The following is a 15,512-nucleotide window of genomic DNA, read 5'->3' as shown; positions in this document are numbered from 1 at the left end:
ATATCCTCCTTGCTCTTGGCCTTGAAACCTGCAATAATTACCAAATTGTTACACCCCTTTATATTGGACTATGACTTTTGACTTTTGTAATGCCATGTTCCAGTCATCCAATCTCCTGCTCCCGCGTCCCGGGCAAGAATGTTTCCATTTTCTCCGAGGGATTCAGAGAAATTCGGCATGTGTTTCACTTTAACAAAAACTCCGTACCAGGATGAAAACACAAGTGTTTGCATTCAATGGAAAAAAATTTTCTTAAATTAGGGACCTTAACAGATAAAGCCAACACCTTAAATCTTTTCTTACTAGAATAACATTCCATTGTCCCTGGTAAGTTAGCAAATAATGGGTTTTACTTTGTCGAGGGACAGAAAGAACGATACCAAGAAACAAGGCATCTGGTGAGTCGTCCAATGCCTGCAGCTTGCAGCAATCATAGAGGAAGTTGCGTTTGAACTGAATGACTCTGAAACCCCATATCTTCTATAGCTCTCTAGATACAAAGGAGGGTAGCTGGAAGTCGCAGACTTAGAAACCCCTTCACTAGATTTTAATACATGAAAGTGAACTTCGCAAGATAGATGCATCAAAAAGCCCAAGAGAATTTATTGATAATAATATTTTTCATATACATATTTGACAAATAACAGTATGATCTAGACTTTTCTTCTCTTTTTACATCGAAGGACAATGTAGGCCAAAGGCATCTACACCTGATGAAATCATTGTATTACATTACAAAATCTTACATACACGATGTACATGGAATATTCAGAGTCTCATGGACAATAGCATATAACCTTCAAATGCACCTGACTTGCAACTTGAATGGAAGCATCAAGCACAGCTGAAGCTGCCCCAGCTAACATAAATTCCACAATCTTAACTGCTAAAATGCTGGCACATCCATAGCCAGGATGAGCAAAATCATCATCAATTTATTACAAAATTGAAGCTAATAGTGGGGTTGTCATTAGGCAATCATCAGCAAGACTAACCAAGCCTGACATAGATTGAAGGAACTTAATTAGTGACTCTGACATCAAATTGTCAAATTTGCAATAATTTCTGGAATCTGTATGAGGAGTAGAAAAAGGGAATTACCCACTACACCTTGTATGCAGAGATCAGCAGCCATGTATAACATTAGCATATAAGCATCTAGACATTTCAACTTTCAAGATTGATTAGGAAGCTGTGCAAATGTTCCCCTGTTTGGGCTGCAGCCCCCAACCATCATCTGTTTGTAGACTGCATAGGCATGGTCAGGGTTTCCAGATACACTGTACCCTCGAATTAGAGCATTATAGGTGTATACATTGGGCTCAAGACCCATTAATTGTAGTTCTTCGTAAAACTTCCCTGCTTGCTCCACCATTCCAACAGTCCCCAGATTGAGTATTAGGGAATTGTAAGTGTAAAGATCAGGACTTATACCCCTACTCCGCATTTCGTCAAAAAGGGAGAGAGCTTCCTCTACCCTACCTGACCTTCCAAGCCCATTAATCATAAGGTTATAAGATACCAAGTCAGGATCAAGGCCAGTTAACTTCAGTTCCTCAAAATAGTGCATAGCATCATCTACTCTTTCCACCAAGCAGAGGCAATCTACGAGAATGGTGTATGACTTCAAGTCTGGTCTTATCCCCTCCTTAACCATTCTTTTAAATAACTCACAAGCGGCATCCACATCACCTGTTTTTCCATATCCATTTATAAGAATATTATAAATAGCACAGTTAGCTTTGCATCCGTAGTCTACCATCTCCTCAAACAATTGCGTTGCTTCCTCAAGTCTACCCAATTTCAGAAGTCCATCTATAAGAGGCCCATATGTACAAGGAGTTGGGGAGAAATCACCACTTATGAGATCATAATACATATTCATAGCCTTGTCTATGTTGTTCGATTTCACAAGACCACACAGGACTATATTCTGAGTTATAGTATTAGGCTTGCATCCACGACAAATCATCTCTTCATACACTTCAAAGAGTTTATCAATACTCCCAGACTTCCCGCAAGCATCAAACAACAAGTTATAGGTAGAAACATCCGGAGAACAACCAATGCTCTTCATCTCCTCAAAAAGGTCCCAAGCCATTTCAGTGATATGGACTTCAAGTAGCCCATCAATTAACAAATTATATGCTCCTGGTGTTGGGATAACCCCCATATTTTTGGTGAACTTAGCAAATAAATCTCTTGCAAGAACAGCTTTCTTATGCCTACACAAACTTCTAATCAGAGGTACCAAAATAGAGTCATCCTTACAGATCTTATTGCTTGCCAATGTCTCAGCAAATAGAACTGCTTTATCCATTCCAGCTTCCATCAAAATCCCACCCATTAAATCTTCCCAAAATGATCTGTCCGTATCAATCCCATCCTGATAAACGAAGTCCTGAGCAATCTTGAACGCATCCATAATCTGCCCATCCTTTACAACACCAGGAAGAAGGGTGCACAAAGTCACATAGTCAGGGTAAAGCACCTTTTTCATCTGATGGAAGACCCAAATTGCATCCTTAACTCTGTTTTCTTTAATAAGGCCATAAATGATAGTGTTGTAAGTCCGAACATCAGGACTACAATTCCTTGTCATCATTTTATATAGCATTTTCAAAGCCAAATCAACCTCATCATTCTTGCAAAGGCAATCCAAGAGGGTGTTGAAAGTTATTGTGTTAGGAGAACACCCATGCCTGGTCATACTCCCAAACAATTCAATTGCCTTTTGGACTTGACCCTCTTTCCCTAACCCAGCTATTAATGTGTTGTAGGTCACAACAGAAGGAGAAAGCTTCATGTCCTTCATTCTGTAAAACATTTCCCATGCCTCATCTACACGGCCAGCCTTGAAAAGCATGTCAATCAAAGAATTAATGATAATCACATCAGGATCACACTGATTTTCCAGCATCTCAGACAGTAACTTAATGGCTTCATCTATTTGCCCAACTTTACTAAAGCACTTCATCATCATGTTATAGGTCACAGAATCAGGAGCAAGCCTGCTACTTTTAAGCCCATTAAAAATAGCTTTTGCTTCACCAAGCCTTCCTGCTTCAGCCAGACTATACAAAGATGCATTGCAAGCAATAACATTAGGAACAATTCCTCTAGCCTTCATCTTCTCAAAGGTCTCAAGAGCTTTGCCATGGTCACCAGACTTTCCATAATAGTTAATGAAAAGGATGTATGTATAAGCAGTAGGTTTAATGCCTAAAGATTCCAAATTAGTAAAAAGTTCAAATGCCTCATCAACCCTGTTTACCCTCAATAGTCCACAAATTAATGTGTTGTACGTGTGAAGATTAGGCAAGATCCCTTGATTTCTCATGACCTCCAACATATCAAAAGCTTCATCTAAATTTCCAACTTTGCAGAAAGCTTCAATCAGTATGGTGAATGTAACCACGTCAGCAGCATAACCATCAGCTTCCATTTCGTTCCAAAATTCTTTAACTAAGTCTAAGTCTCCACAGCCACTAAACTTGTCCAACAAAGTAATGTAGGTTATTCTGTCAGGTTTATGGCTGCTAGCTTTCATCTTTAAGTATATTTCCTTGGCTTGATCAAGTCTGCCAGCATTACAAAGAGCATCAATTAGAACAGTATAAGTAACAACATCAGGCCCACACCCCAGATCATCCATTCTCTTCAAGATCCCAAATGCCTCGTTGATTTTCCCAGCCCTACCAAGCACTCTAATGCATATTGTAAAAGTGTAAATGTTTGGCTTCAATCCCAGAGTCTCCATTTCTTCTAGCAAATCCATAACTGTTCCAATATCCCTTCTCTTCCCAGACGCTACCATGAGAGCTGAATAAGTCTTAAGACTAGGCTTTAGACCTTCAGAGACCATTATTCTATACAACTCCAGAGCCTCCCTCGAAAACCCAGATTGAAGTAGCAAATGGATCAACCCATTATATGAATATGCATTCAGAACGAACCCAGCATTTCTCATTCTCTCAAGTCCAAATGGTGCTTGCCGAAGACCACCTCTGATATCAAGACCCTTAAAAACAGTCAAATATGTATTCAAGTCCCTCTTGATGATTTGCTTTTGCATAAATTCAAACACAAAAGACATATCCCCCACCATTCTGTGAACTCTCAAGACTTCAAGCATATGATTACAAGTTTCAGTGGTATGAACAACATTGGGCAACTCTGCAACTGACTTAAAATAAGAAAGAGCAGATTTTGGGTCTGGAAACGACTTGAGAACCCTCAAAACTTCCTCAGAAGACAAACTATTTTTGCATTTTCCATTTGCCACCACCATTTCACATGAATTTTTCATCACATAGAAACCCAATCGTTGTTTTCTACGTTTCTTCCAACTCACCATACAACCATATGGCAAAACCTCCAAATTTCCATTCTTTCTACCTCCAAAGTAGACATTTTTATGGCTAAAAGCAGAAACTTTACTATCAACTAAAATGCAACTGTAACTGAGACTATTGCAGCAAGCAGTCGTTGAGCAGAGTATTAAAACAGCCATGAAAGAGTTATTACCAAGAAGACGATGATCATGAGCAAGTAATCAGAGATGGGTCACTTTTTGCATAACTGCTGTTCGTTGCTTTGTCCTTGAAAGAACATAAAAACGTAAAGACAGAGAAAAGGGCATTTGCTTACCAAAAATAGCTGTTTGGAGAGAGATGGAGAGAAATTGGATACGGTTATATTAAATATTCAAGTAGAGACTTCTATCGGCTTTGCTTACAGGAGTTCAATGACCACAAATTTTAGGCGTTTCGGATATTTTTGGCACTTTGGCATTATCCTCCCCTAAATCTAGTTTACTATCTTAATTTTAATATGATTTATATTATATTTCAGAATACATTTTATAGTATTTAATGTTCAATTTTTTAATGTGAAAATATTTAAAAAAATTATGAAAAATAATTTTATAATAAAAAAATAAAATATTAAATATCTTAAATTTTATTTTAAAAAATAACTAAAAACTTATATTAAAAAAAAAAGGAAAAGGAGGAAGTTTTATTGCCTATTTTCAAAGTCTGAACTTTGAAGCATTAACAAAAATTGTGGTAAACCTAACTGCCGGCATAAACCTCTCTGGGTTACCCCTTAAGCCTTACCGATTTTTATGTATAACATCATTCTCTAAAGGCGCTGGAACTAATCCTAGAGAGAGAGAGAGAGAGAGTAAAGTTTGAATCTTTAACAAGAATGGAAGGAGGAAGCTCAGTAATCCCAGATTCTGTGATGGATTCAGTGAAGACAACGCTAGCAAACGTTGAAGACGTGAGGACCCATTTGCTCCAATTCTTGTCTCTCTCTGACCCTGATGTCCTCGCTGAAATGCCCCCTCTTCAACGCGCTCAGGCTTTGCTCTCGCTTGCCAAAGCTACTACTACTCTTTTCACTCGTAAGTTCCCATTTTCTTGTTGTTTTCCGGATTGGATTTTGGATGTTAATTATTATGAAGTCATTTGAATGCTTGACTTTACTTTTTGCTTGTGATAATGGTTTTTTTTTTTCTTTTGTAGTGAGGTTGAGATGCAGTGGAGTGCATCCAGACGACCATCCTATTAAATCAGAGCTTGTATGTGTTCTAACCCTTCAATTCTTTTCCTTTTGAACTTAAATTTTCAATTTTTCTTTCTGGGTTTGTTTGTTTATATGTGTTCTTTGTTGGGAAGCTTTCAAATTTCTGTAGTAATTCCCTTTCTGATCTTATTTGAAACAATGTTTTAAGCTTTTGGTTGATGATAGTACTTAATTTATGTGAGAATCAAGAGGTCATGTTTCTAGTATATGTCTTAACATTAGGATATCATTAGTTGGTTTGTCTGTTCCAAAGTTTTATTGACATATCTGGCTTAACTTGTCTATTCTATTTTGGTTTCCATATGTAGGAGAGATTGAGCTTGTATGAAGACAAGTTACAGCGGTTCATATACTTGAGTAAAGGTACACATTTTTCTCTCACTCCTTACCATAGATGCCTACTAAAATGAAGTCATTGCATTTTTTCCGGAAGTATAAGATTCTACTATTCCGTTTTTGCAATCATTTTGAAATTCTATTTATACCAGTTTCTAACATAAGCATGAATCTGTTCTTGAAGCACCATTGCGACCGTCAACTACCTTGAATTCTCAGGCAGCAACCCGTTTCATTGAGCATTCTTTACCGGACCTGACCCCTGGTAAGTGATTAATCACTTCCTTGGTTGTTCACATGGATTGCTGCTTGATTTCATCTACTTTCCTAAGAATTTCCATCTTCTGCAGAGCAGAGACTAAGTATGAGGCAAATCAGTAGAGGAGAGGGCCCGAGAATCAATTATTCAGATAGTAGTGTTAAGAAGAGAAAATACCAGTCATCTGGAAAGCAAAGTGTTCAAGCTGCTACTAAAGAATTCCTTGAGAAGGCAGCCAGGGAGCTTTTTGGTGATAATAAAGATGGTTTTAAGGGACCTCTGCAGGCTGATACTTCAGATGATGACCTACCTCTGCGCTGATCTCCCAGTTAATCATGGTATATAATTGTTACGTTGTCTTTATTTTCACAGTTGTTACGGTTCTTTTGTTTCCTTTTATTGTCTTAAAAATTTGCAAAACATTTCTACTCCCTAGTGGTGTGTGTGCCAATATGCAGTTGATATCTTGATTGGATGCAATCTCTGCTATTAAAATATGCCCAAGTGGGAGAATAACCATATGTGTTTGTTTTGACAGAATAGGGGGGGTCAAGGCCTCCCATGGTTTAAGAAATCCGAATTAAAGTGATTAAAATTATTTCTGTTCCCTTTACATTCTAAATGGCCAACCAACTTTGATTGTAAAGCCTTTTTCTCCCTTCCCTTCATAAATTGCCTATATATCGATAAAAGTAACGGTTTCCTCTTCGCACCCTGCACGTGGATGGAAATTTATATTTGTAATTTCAGTAGAACCATATCACAAGAACCAAGAACCTCTCTTCCTATTTCCACAGTACCCCTTTAAATACTGTCTGGAATACGAACTGTTGGAGATAGTATTTCTTGTGTGTAAATAAAAATCTTTTAAGTATTGACTCAATTGCATCTACTCTTCTTACTCTCACAGGTTTCTGGGTCTGCTACCAGCAGCAAGTGGAATTTTGATTTATCATTTTACCTATGTTAACCTGTAGTAATTGTTTCTGTCAAGTGTACTTCTGAATTTGAATGTCTTTGTTTTTTAATGGAGAAAATCTTACAGATTCTTCTGTAGCCATATGTTTCTAGAATAATGCTAGTTACTTGTTGCACAAGACTTGTAGTAATGGTAGACCAAAAAAAGGATGAGTTTGGCATGGATAGCATGAATTGAATCAATGGTAGAATCATTAAAGTAATAAATGAATTACTGTAATCTCAACTAGATATTAAAAAAAATGAAATAATCTCCCCATCAATGGATAGCAAAATCACCCGAAATTCCACTCACATCTCAAAGCAACCCCAAAACCAGCACCCCCAACGTCACCAAGAAACCAGCCTTTAACCCTGCAGCATTGCTTGTAGGAGCAATTGCAGGACCCTCAATCTCTGCCGGAGAAGGTGCCGGGGAGATTCCAGTGTACCTGTGTCTTGGAGACAACACGACCACAACCAACTTCTGGCCTTGCTCACAGTGACCCTGTGCTCCACTGATGAAGTAAAATGGCCCAGACTTCTCAAGCTTCACCTTGGTGTTCCCGTCCCTGTACTCTGCAATAGGATTCGAGGTGTTGCAGCTTCCGTAATCCTCCTTAGTGACTTGCAGCACTGAATCTTTGCTACCGTCGTATTTCCACACTGAAGCATGAACACCCAGAAGAGAATTAGGAAAACTGGAAGAACAAGAAGAAGAAAAAAGACACAGCCCAAAACTCAGAAAAGAAGCAGCTTATTACCGAGAGAGTTGCCAATGCGGAAACGGGAGTTTTCAGCCCATTTGTTGAGAGAGTCCGATTCAGAGGATGGAATCTTCCAAGCGTCTGTCTTGCCACCAACCAAGATTTCCTTAGCTTCTATATAGTTTAAAAAAAGAAACATAAGCAGCAAGGAAGAAGTTAGAGTTCTTGCAAAAGCAGCCATTGTGGAATTGGAGGTTTGAACAGGGGGGCTAAAAGCTGAAAAAGCAAACAAAGGAAGTAAAGCCAAGAGGTGAGCTGGGACTTGGCGGATGGGGAAGCGAGTCAGGGTCTTGCTTCATTTATAGAAGGGAGAAACTGGAAAAGAAGAGGGAAACTAGCCGTTACGAGGATGGTGTTAATGTTGGCCACGTGGCCTGCTGGGCTCTGCGTCTCTGACCGACTGTCCCTCAGCCATCTGTAACGGATAAAATAGCATGAAAAGTGGAACATGGTATCTTAACGGTCAAAAACAGAAAAACCCTGCTGAGGGCCTTTTAATCCTAGCTGTTCCTACCATCAAGCGTTTTACTCTCTTTTACCATTGTTGCACCGTTACCTACTTCTAATCCCCATGATCTTTAATTGGTGATAATTACAGTAAGATCTTGTTTTGTTTATCAAAATTTTTTTAATATTATTTTTTATTATTTAGATAATCCTGCAGTCTGTTTTCAAAAAATTTCCTATCTTCAAATATTTTTCGTGATAACATTATAAAAATAACAACATGATATTTGCTTTTTATTAAACTAAAAAGTAAAAAATATTTTTTAAAAAAAAAAAATAATTTTATGTTTTTAAAAAATATTAAAAATTAACAAAACCACAAAAACAAAGCCCATCAGGTAAGGTAGTCACCCATATGGATCACAAACCAGCTACAAAGCTCAGAATGTTTGTACTCTTAACAAAGTTGGGCTGCGGCCTATGGCCTGTCGGTGCTTGCTGTCTTTTGTTCTGTGACCGTCACCGTGAGTTGTGCCGCCGCCTCCTAGGAGTGAACACGTGGCAACGACACAGGATGCCATGCAACCGCCGCAAAACGCTACGTGTTTCCTCTTCAGGAAATGCCGGCGACGCTGGCTGTTCCATTCCTAAAGCCCCTGACAGAGATATAAAAGGAATCGTTTATACTTTTTTGGAGTTTCAGGTTCGCTTACTGAGAAACATGGCAAAGGTGGACGATTGCAGAAAAAACGCAACACCCACAAGATGAACCCTGAAGAAGTAAGAGCAGCAGGCGTGGAAGCATCCAAGAGGCCACCAGGCCACCACCCAGGTGAAGTGCTGCACCAGAGACGCCAGCTTCCCGCCACCATGACTACCATCACCATTGGCGGCCTCGTCGTCACTGCCGCCGTAGGGTACTCCGTGTTGTACTACAGAAAAAAGCGTGAAGCCACTGCCCTTGATGTTGCCAAGGTAGCCACAGGGGTTGCTGACCCTGAGGACACCCATCCCAGGAAGTAGTATGTGTAATAACTAGTTCTAAGTGCAATTTTCTTTCTAATAGTGTTCTTCTTGTTGTTCATGCATGCAAGAAGAAAATTAGTTAAAACTCCTTCCTTGTAACGTCAAGAACTCCGCTGTTATGATACAGAAAGATTTTTCTTTCTTTATTTTTTCTTGATAAATATCATACAGAAACTTGAACTACATCAAATCTCACAAAATATTCAATTTACGTTCTCCAATAGCACAAAACTCCATTGAACTAAGTCAGGAAGGTTGTAGAACAAAGGAAGATGAACAAAGCCCAGGAGCCTGAGGTGAGGTACGACCTCCACCACCATTGGTGATCCTTTCTGCATAAGTGGAAGTAGCAGAGATACACAATGGTTTATTTCAGCACAGATGATGAAGAGGATAATGAAGACCAGAAGAGGAAGCCATAGACGTAGAATAATTGATTCAGGGGAGAACAAAAAAACGGTTCATTCAAAACGGCTCCAAAAGGAAGTATTCCTCCAATCGGAACTAAGAAAACCGGGTTCATATACCAAGCTCTCTCAGGGATCTGTCTTGGGATGCTATGTGTCTTCACAGGATCCTCAGTTACTGATTTGTGGCTCCGTAGGGGTACCTGGCTTCCTTGCCGCCGTGGCACGGGGGCAGTCGGGTAGCTTACTTGCAATAATTCCATAGCTGCTACACAGCTTGCAATACAAAGTAATGGACAACAAGAAGGAAATAATTCCAATGAGTTTCTTATTTCTACATGAGCAGCAAGCAAACAATTTCTTTTTTTCATCCTGAAAGTATACATAAACTGGTAGATCAGTTCATTCATGAATTCTCCTGAATTTTCGCAGCAATTTTGCACTACAACATAAAAGAATGTTTGATTAAAGAATCACAAGAAGATCCTCTCAACATACATTAGAAATCAGGTATTCTTCAAATCAACTACAGAAATGAACTCGGTTCAAAAATGAGCATTAAAGTTTACAACTGAAAGCATGATATATATCTTAATCTTGAATCTTAACCTAAGACAATGTTCGTTGTAGACAACACCACCATAAAAAGCATAATCCTGTTCTACACATTTAATCGATCTTGACAGATGAGTAGATGAGCCTTGTGAACCAAAAGCATGCATAAAATCCAATGGTGCCGGTTAGCACAAAAAATGCATATGAAGCAATAAGCATGTATCCAAAGTATAGGAGCCCAGAAACCAGCTTAGTGATCTCAAGCTTTGTGAAGAAGTAGAATGTAGCGTAGAGGAAGAGGTACAAGGCTGAGGAGCCTGATGTGAGATATGACCTCCACCACCATAGATAATCTTCACTGCATAACTGGAAGTAGCAAAGCACAATGGTTATTTCAGCACAAGTGACAAGGAGAATAATGAAGACCAAGAACAGGAAACCAAAGATGTAGTAGAACTGATTCAGCCAGATTGAGGTAAGAATGAAGAACAGTTCAATGAAAACGGCCCCAAATGGAAGTATTCCTCCAATCAGAATAGAGAAACTTGGGTTCATATACCAAGCCTGCTCAGGGATTTGCCTTGGAATTTTATTTGTCTTCACAGGATCCTCAATTGCTGGCTTCTTGAACCCAACATAACCACCAACAAAAACAAGTGGAACTGAAATTCCAAACCATAAGAGGACCAGAGCAAACATTGTCCCAAATGGTACAGCCCCAGAAGATTTCTGTCCCCATATGAGAGCATTTAAGACAAAGAAAATGGCAAAGACAACAGCAGGAAACATGAATGCAGTCCTGAGAGCTATTTTCTTCCACTCTGCTCCTTTGAACATTTTGTATAGACGGGCAGAGGCATAGCCAGCTAAAATGCCCATGAAGACCCAAAGTAAGAGCATAGCTGTCATAAGACCACCACGGTTCGAAGGGGAAAGAAATCCAAGAATAGCAAAGATCATGGTAACAAGTACCATGCCCAAAAATTGAACACCAGTTCCAACATAGACACAGAGAAGATCAGAGTTAGATGGAGGCCTGAAAACATCCCCATGGACAAGCTTCCATCCAGTCTCTTCTTGGGCTTCTTCCTGAGTCTCAAGTTCATTATACTTCGAAATGTCACGGTAAAGTGTTCGTAGCATAATCATTGCTACCATGCCCGAAAGGAAGAGAACAATCATCAAGGAATTGACAATTGAGAACCAGTGTATTTGGTCATCACTCATTAAAAGATATGCATCCCATCTAGATGCCCACTTCACTTCACTCTCCTGAAAATCAGCATAAGAATATAAGAATATTAGCTCCCCATTGGTGACTGATGTCACAAGCAAGCTAGTTTTAACCTTATTTCAAGAAAAGTGATCCAACAGAGAACTTCTGCCAAGTAATAAATAGCCAGCAGAATTTACTTAAACACAAATGATCATCACCCCCAGGGCTTCAGCCCATGGTTGACACTGAAACAATTAACATAGCAACTGTCAATCCTAAAAATTATTTACAGTTGAAGAGCTCACCTGGTATTCAACATCATATGTGAATATAATTTCCTTGCCTGCTTCAACTTCTTGAGGAGTGTTAGAATTAACAACTGTGCGTTTAGTATGGGGGTCACAAGTTGTCAAACGAGTCTTGTCACTCCATTTCCCCTCATATTCATGTCTAACACTGCATTGTTTTAGAGCGTAATGAAAATGCCATCAAAACATGATTCCATGATCTCAGCCACAGACCCAGAATCATCAATTTTATGGTATGCCAGAACTCAGAAGAACTAACCTGTATGGCTTAACCTCAAATCCCACAATTCTAGCAGAGTCAGTTTGCTGATCCCTGTGATACTTGACAGTAAATGCCAAATGGTTGTGAATGAAATATTTTTCCTCCTTGCTCTGCATAACCAGACAAAGTAAGCATACATAGTAGCTAATACACCAACAAATAAGGAAACATTTCAGATTATCATGTTTACCCCACTGTATTGGCCTTTGAGCCCAATATGGTACCCAAGCTGATAAACAGTAGGAGCCTCCTGATCTAACCTTCTTATGGGAACAACAAGGGGAAGGTTATCAAGGATCCTGTTACATGAATCACAAATTAATTAGAAAAAGAATCTTGAGAGCAACAGATGAATTCCATGTCTGGAGAAATGAATAGCATACATATTGACTCGATATTCATCATCAATCTTCTCCTTAAAATGCTTTGCAGTTTTGGCATCAAGTGTAATTTGGCAAAGAACAGCACACATTTGTGGCTCCCGCATTTTAAACTGCATCAATTCAAGTCAAAGAGAACAAGTTAATAGCCACAAAATAAACAATCTGTCCCATAATCATAAGAAACACTAAAAACCGACCACAAAAGGAGAATTTTCAATACGATCACCGCGAAGCACTTCCCCAAGATTCTCTGCACTGTCCAGGATCTTTTTTGGCGAACAAAAAGGAAGTGAATAGTATGAGTAAGGAAGTTGTGTCTTTATAGACGTCAATTTGTTCACTTTCACCTTCAAAGGATCCCCCTGCAAACCCCAACAAAAAACAAAATCAATAACTAAACAAGACCACAAAATTCCTCATTGAACACTTCCAAATATTACAGCATGCTGAGCGAAACTAAAGTAATTAGGGAATAGATGAGTTGTCATCAATTAGGTACACATGATAAGCACCAGGTAACTAATCACTAGAAATAATTGAGTAAGCTTCCCATTAAGACAATATGTAAATTAAATCTCTTTAGAGAACACAATTCCTAATCTTAAGCAATAATTACTCTAGGCTGCATCATAGAACCCGATCAGCTTAAACTGCAATGCTAGATGCTTCGGATAAATGCAAAAATGGCATAAAATTACAAATTCACTAAAAGAATGCACGCTCAATGTTTTCGAACAAAAGGACAAAAAAGTTAAAGAAATCATTGGGTATAAATGCAGCTAATTTATTCAAACAAAAATCCCTTCGAACAACCAAGATGAATATAAAATAACTCGATACGAAAAAAGAATTATAAAGCCGTCATTTCCATTTCCAACACAGAAAATTATCATTAATCACCTACCAACAATGATCATACATGAATCCTATTATTCTATTAAAAACAAGCAGAGGTAAAATTTAAGATACGAAATCAAAACCAGATCAAACGAAACAAAGCAGATCGAGCAAAGAGAAACCGAGAACCGACCTTCTGGAAGTCCTCGGGGGCGACGCCAGGGAGGTAGAAGCAGTGAGCGCCGTGGATGAGAAACAGGAAGAGAACCGCCGAGATCATCGACGTCGTCGATTTGTCCTTAGATCTCGATCGAGATTCCATTTTTGTATGGTGGAGAAACTCTCTCTTTCGGAAAAGGAGAGGGGGTGTGAGATCTGGAAAAGGGGCGAGAGCGTGTTTTGGGAGTGCTCTAAGGAGGAGGAGAGACAACCAACAACACGAAAGGAGGCTGGGGGCTGATGGGGGCACCTAACCCACTAGATCGGGGCCCAGGTTTCTGTCCTATTCGTCTTCGTACGGTGCGTTCCGATTATTCATTCTCCTTTTGCCACGTGTGCTTTCAGCCCATTGTTTTTTATTTTTTTTTATGCACCGTCACTTTAGACAGGTTGTAAGTCAATTTTGAGTGTCGGTCATGGCTTCATTTGGACTATATGTGTCTTTTCTGGACTGGGCGGGCCAGTGCAGGGCCTTTAGGCCCAATTCACTCAAAAAAATTCCCATATTTTTCATGTTTTTAAAATTTTTAATTGATTGAATCAAAACTATGTACCAAATTAGTATTAAATTTCAATTTAATTGTGCTCAATAGATTCTAATTATAAGTGTCAAACGAGCTTATTCAAACTTTTGATTTATTTTTCCCTCCAATATTTATACAAATTTACTGCTGCACTTGATTGTAAATCTTCTATATTAATTTTAAGCTCTGCAAATAAATATCATTTTTTAATTCATATAATTTTAACAATACGAAAACACAATCATTAATTTAATCTAATCATCCAATTAATAATCAGATAGAAAAAATTCAAATTCAACTCTATGAAAACACAATCAACTATTTAATTTAATTTAATTATCTAATTAATAATCTAAAACTATTAAATCTCTAGGGTTATAAATATTTAACAAGTTGAGTAAGTACAACAAGGTGGCAACTCTTATCGGTTGCGTTTGTGATTGATAGGAACATTCTACCTGTTAGACTAAATCTGAAAGTGATGAATTCAAGATTTTATATGAAAATTAATTATAAAAATAATCATATTATATATATATATATATATCAAATTTTAAATACAAAAACACCTTAAATATTTGGGACTGTCGAGTTCGAAAACAAACAACCATGTGAAAAAGAAGAACAATCAGCCAATGGGGTGTTGATAATTATTCGGTCTCGATCAGAATTAAACCTTCACCGGCCTTAAAAATTTCAAGTTGCAAAAGGAAACCAACGTTTTCTATTTCTATGATCAGGAACCAGCTTCAGCTTCTTTGGTTGCTTTCATGATGGCGGCTGCTGCATATTATCTTAAGGATGTTCACGATTGCAGCATATCAAACCAATCAACGTTACTCGAGGAAAAAACCAAAATTTAATGGCCAAGTTGGACCTGGAACTTGGAAAGAACCGATCTGATTGGTTTTGACTGCCAACCCAAAATTCTTGCAGAGCCAGGTTGATGATCTTTATCACTCGACAGTAAAAATGGCAGATGGTTGTGGATGAAAAGCTTTTTCTATTTCTTCTACTCATTAACCAAAGTAAGCAAAAAGCAGTAGCTGATTTACATGCAAAAGAAAAATGGAACAATTGATGCCGAATTGCCTTTCAATAACCCAGCAAGAAGGTCAGGTTGGTAAACAGGACACACCTGATGTAACCTTCTCACAGGAACAACCAGGAGAAGGTTTTCATGGATCCTGCCACGTGTCGCAAATTTCTCAGAAAATGTAACTTAAAAGGCAACTATGGTTGTAATAATACTTGCTTATAAATGTATACATAATATTTTCGGTATAATTTCACACATGCATAGATACATACACCTATACATACGACTGCTTAATGATGTCAATTTTGCTAATAAGACAGATATAAGTCCAAAACCAAGAATAGGGTAGGGGAGAGTTGTGTGGGGGGGGATGTTACT

At 38.4% G+C, this 15,512-nt stretch overlaps 5 protein-coding genes across 7 annotated transcripts; 2 read left to right on the top strand and 3 right to left on the bottom strand.

Annotated features, from left to right (window-relative positions):
• Positions 1-62: 62 nt before the first annotated feature.
• Positions 63-4,795, bottom strand: PGR3 (proton gradient regulation 3). Of its 2 annotated transcripts, none has more exons than XM_089782675.1 (2): positions 1,102-4,795; positions 63-1,000 (listed from the first exon to the last, which is right to left on the bottom strand). In XM_089782675.1, the coding sequence occupies exon 1, from the start codon at positions 4,511-4,513 to the stop codon at positions 1,175-1,177; it is 3,339 nt and encodes a 1,112-aa protein (XP_089638801.1). In that variant the 5' UTR covers positions 4,514-4,795; the 3' UTR covers positions 63-1,000; positions 1,102-1,174. The 2 variants fall into 2 exon arrangements, with proteins under 2 accessions (XP_089638801.1, XP_089638802.1); XM_089782676.1 differs by having other exon boundaries at positions 1,111-4,795.
• Positions 4,796-5,048: 253 nt separating this feature from the next.
• Positions 5,049-7,243, top strand: LOC110410175 (Sas10/Utp3/C1D family). Of its 2 annotated transcripts, XM_021419766.2 has the most exons (6): positions 5,052-5,410; positions 5,532-5,587; positions 5,901-5,955; positions 6,113-6,193; positions 6,279-6,525; positions 7,098-7,243. In XM_021419766.2, exons 1-5 carry the CDS (start codon positions 5,212-5,214, stop codon positions 6,506-6,508), a joined length of 621 nt encoding a protein of 206 aa, XP_021275441.1. In that variant the 5' UTR covers positions 5,052-5,211; the 3' UTR covers positions 6,509-6,525; positions 7,098-7,243. The 2 variants fall into 2 exon arrangements, with proteins under 2 accessions (XP_089638803.1, XP_021275441.1); XM_089782677.1 differs by lacking the exon at positions 7,098-7,243 and having other exon boundaries at positions 5,049-5,410; positions 6,284-6,456.
• Positions 7,244-7,328: 85 nt separating this feature from the next.
• On the bottom strand, positions 7,329-8,199 carry ENODL15 (early nodulin-like protein 15). Its single transcript, XM_021419767.1, has 2 exons — positions 7,909-8,199; positions 7,329-7,810 (listed from the first exon to the last, which is right to left on the bottom strand). The coding sequence occupies exons 1-2, from the start codon at positions 8,090-8,092 to the stop codon at positions 7,464-7,466; spliced, it is 531 nt and encodes a 176-aa protein (XP_021275442.1). The 5' UTR covers positions 8,093-8,199; the 3' UTR covers positions 7,329-7,463.
• Positions 8,200-8,309: 110 nt separating this feature from the next.
• LOC110410771 (uncharacterized) lies at positions 8,310-10,087 on the top strand. Its single transcript, XM_021420632.2, is given in 2 exon segments — positions 8,310-9,110; positions 9,113-10,087. Coding segments are annotated over 2 exon segments (606 nt in total). The 5' UTR covers positions 8,310-8,773; the 3' UTR covers positions 9,382-10,087.
• Positions 10,088-10,226: 139 nt separating this feature from the next.
• LOC110410173 (transmembrane 9 superfamily member 8) lies at positions 10,227-13,793 on the bottom strand. Its single transcript, XM_021419761.2, has 7 exons — positions 13,546-13,793; positions 12,713-12,877; positions 12,516-12,625; positions 12,323-12,431; positions 12,130-12,242; positions 11,868-12,018; positions 10,227-11,618 (listed from the first exon to the last, which is right to left on the bottom strand). The coding sequence occupies exons 1-7, from the start codon at positions 13,672-13,674 to the stop codon at positions 10,461-10,463; spliced, it is 1,935 nt and encodes a 644-aa protein (XP_021275436.1). The 5' UTR covers positions 13,675-13,793; the 3' UTR covers positions 10,227-10,460.
• Between the last annotated feature and the right edge of the window lie 1,719 nt (positions 13,794-15,512).

Source organism: Theobroma umbraticum, unplaced genomic scaffold, assembly GCF_002168275.2.
Source record: "Theobroma umbraticum cultivar Fairchild unplaced genomic scaffold, ASM216827v3 scaffold_56.0, whole genome shotgun sequence".
NCBI classification, from domain to species: domain Eukaryota; kingdom Viridiplantae; phylum Streptophyta; class Magnoliopsida; order Malvales; family Malvaceae; genus Theobroma; species Theobroma umbraticum.
The sequence above is the reverse complement of the archived record's forward strand: the minus strand, read 5'-3'. Positions and strand labels throughout refer to the sequence as shown.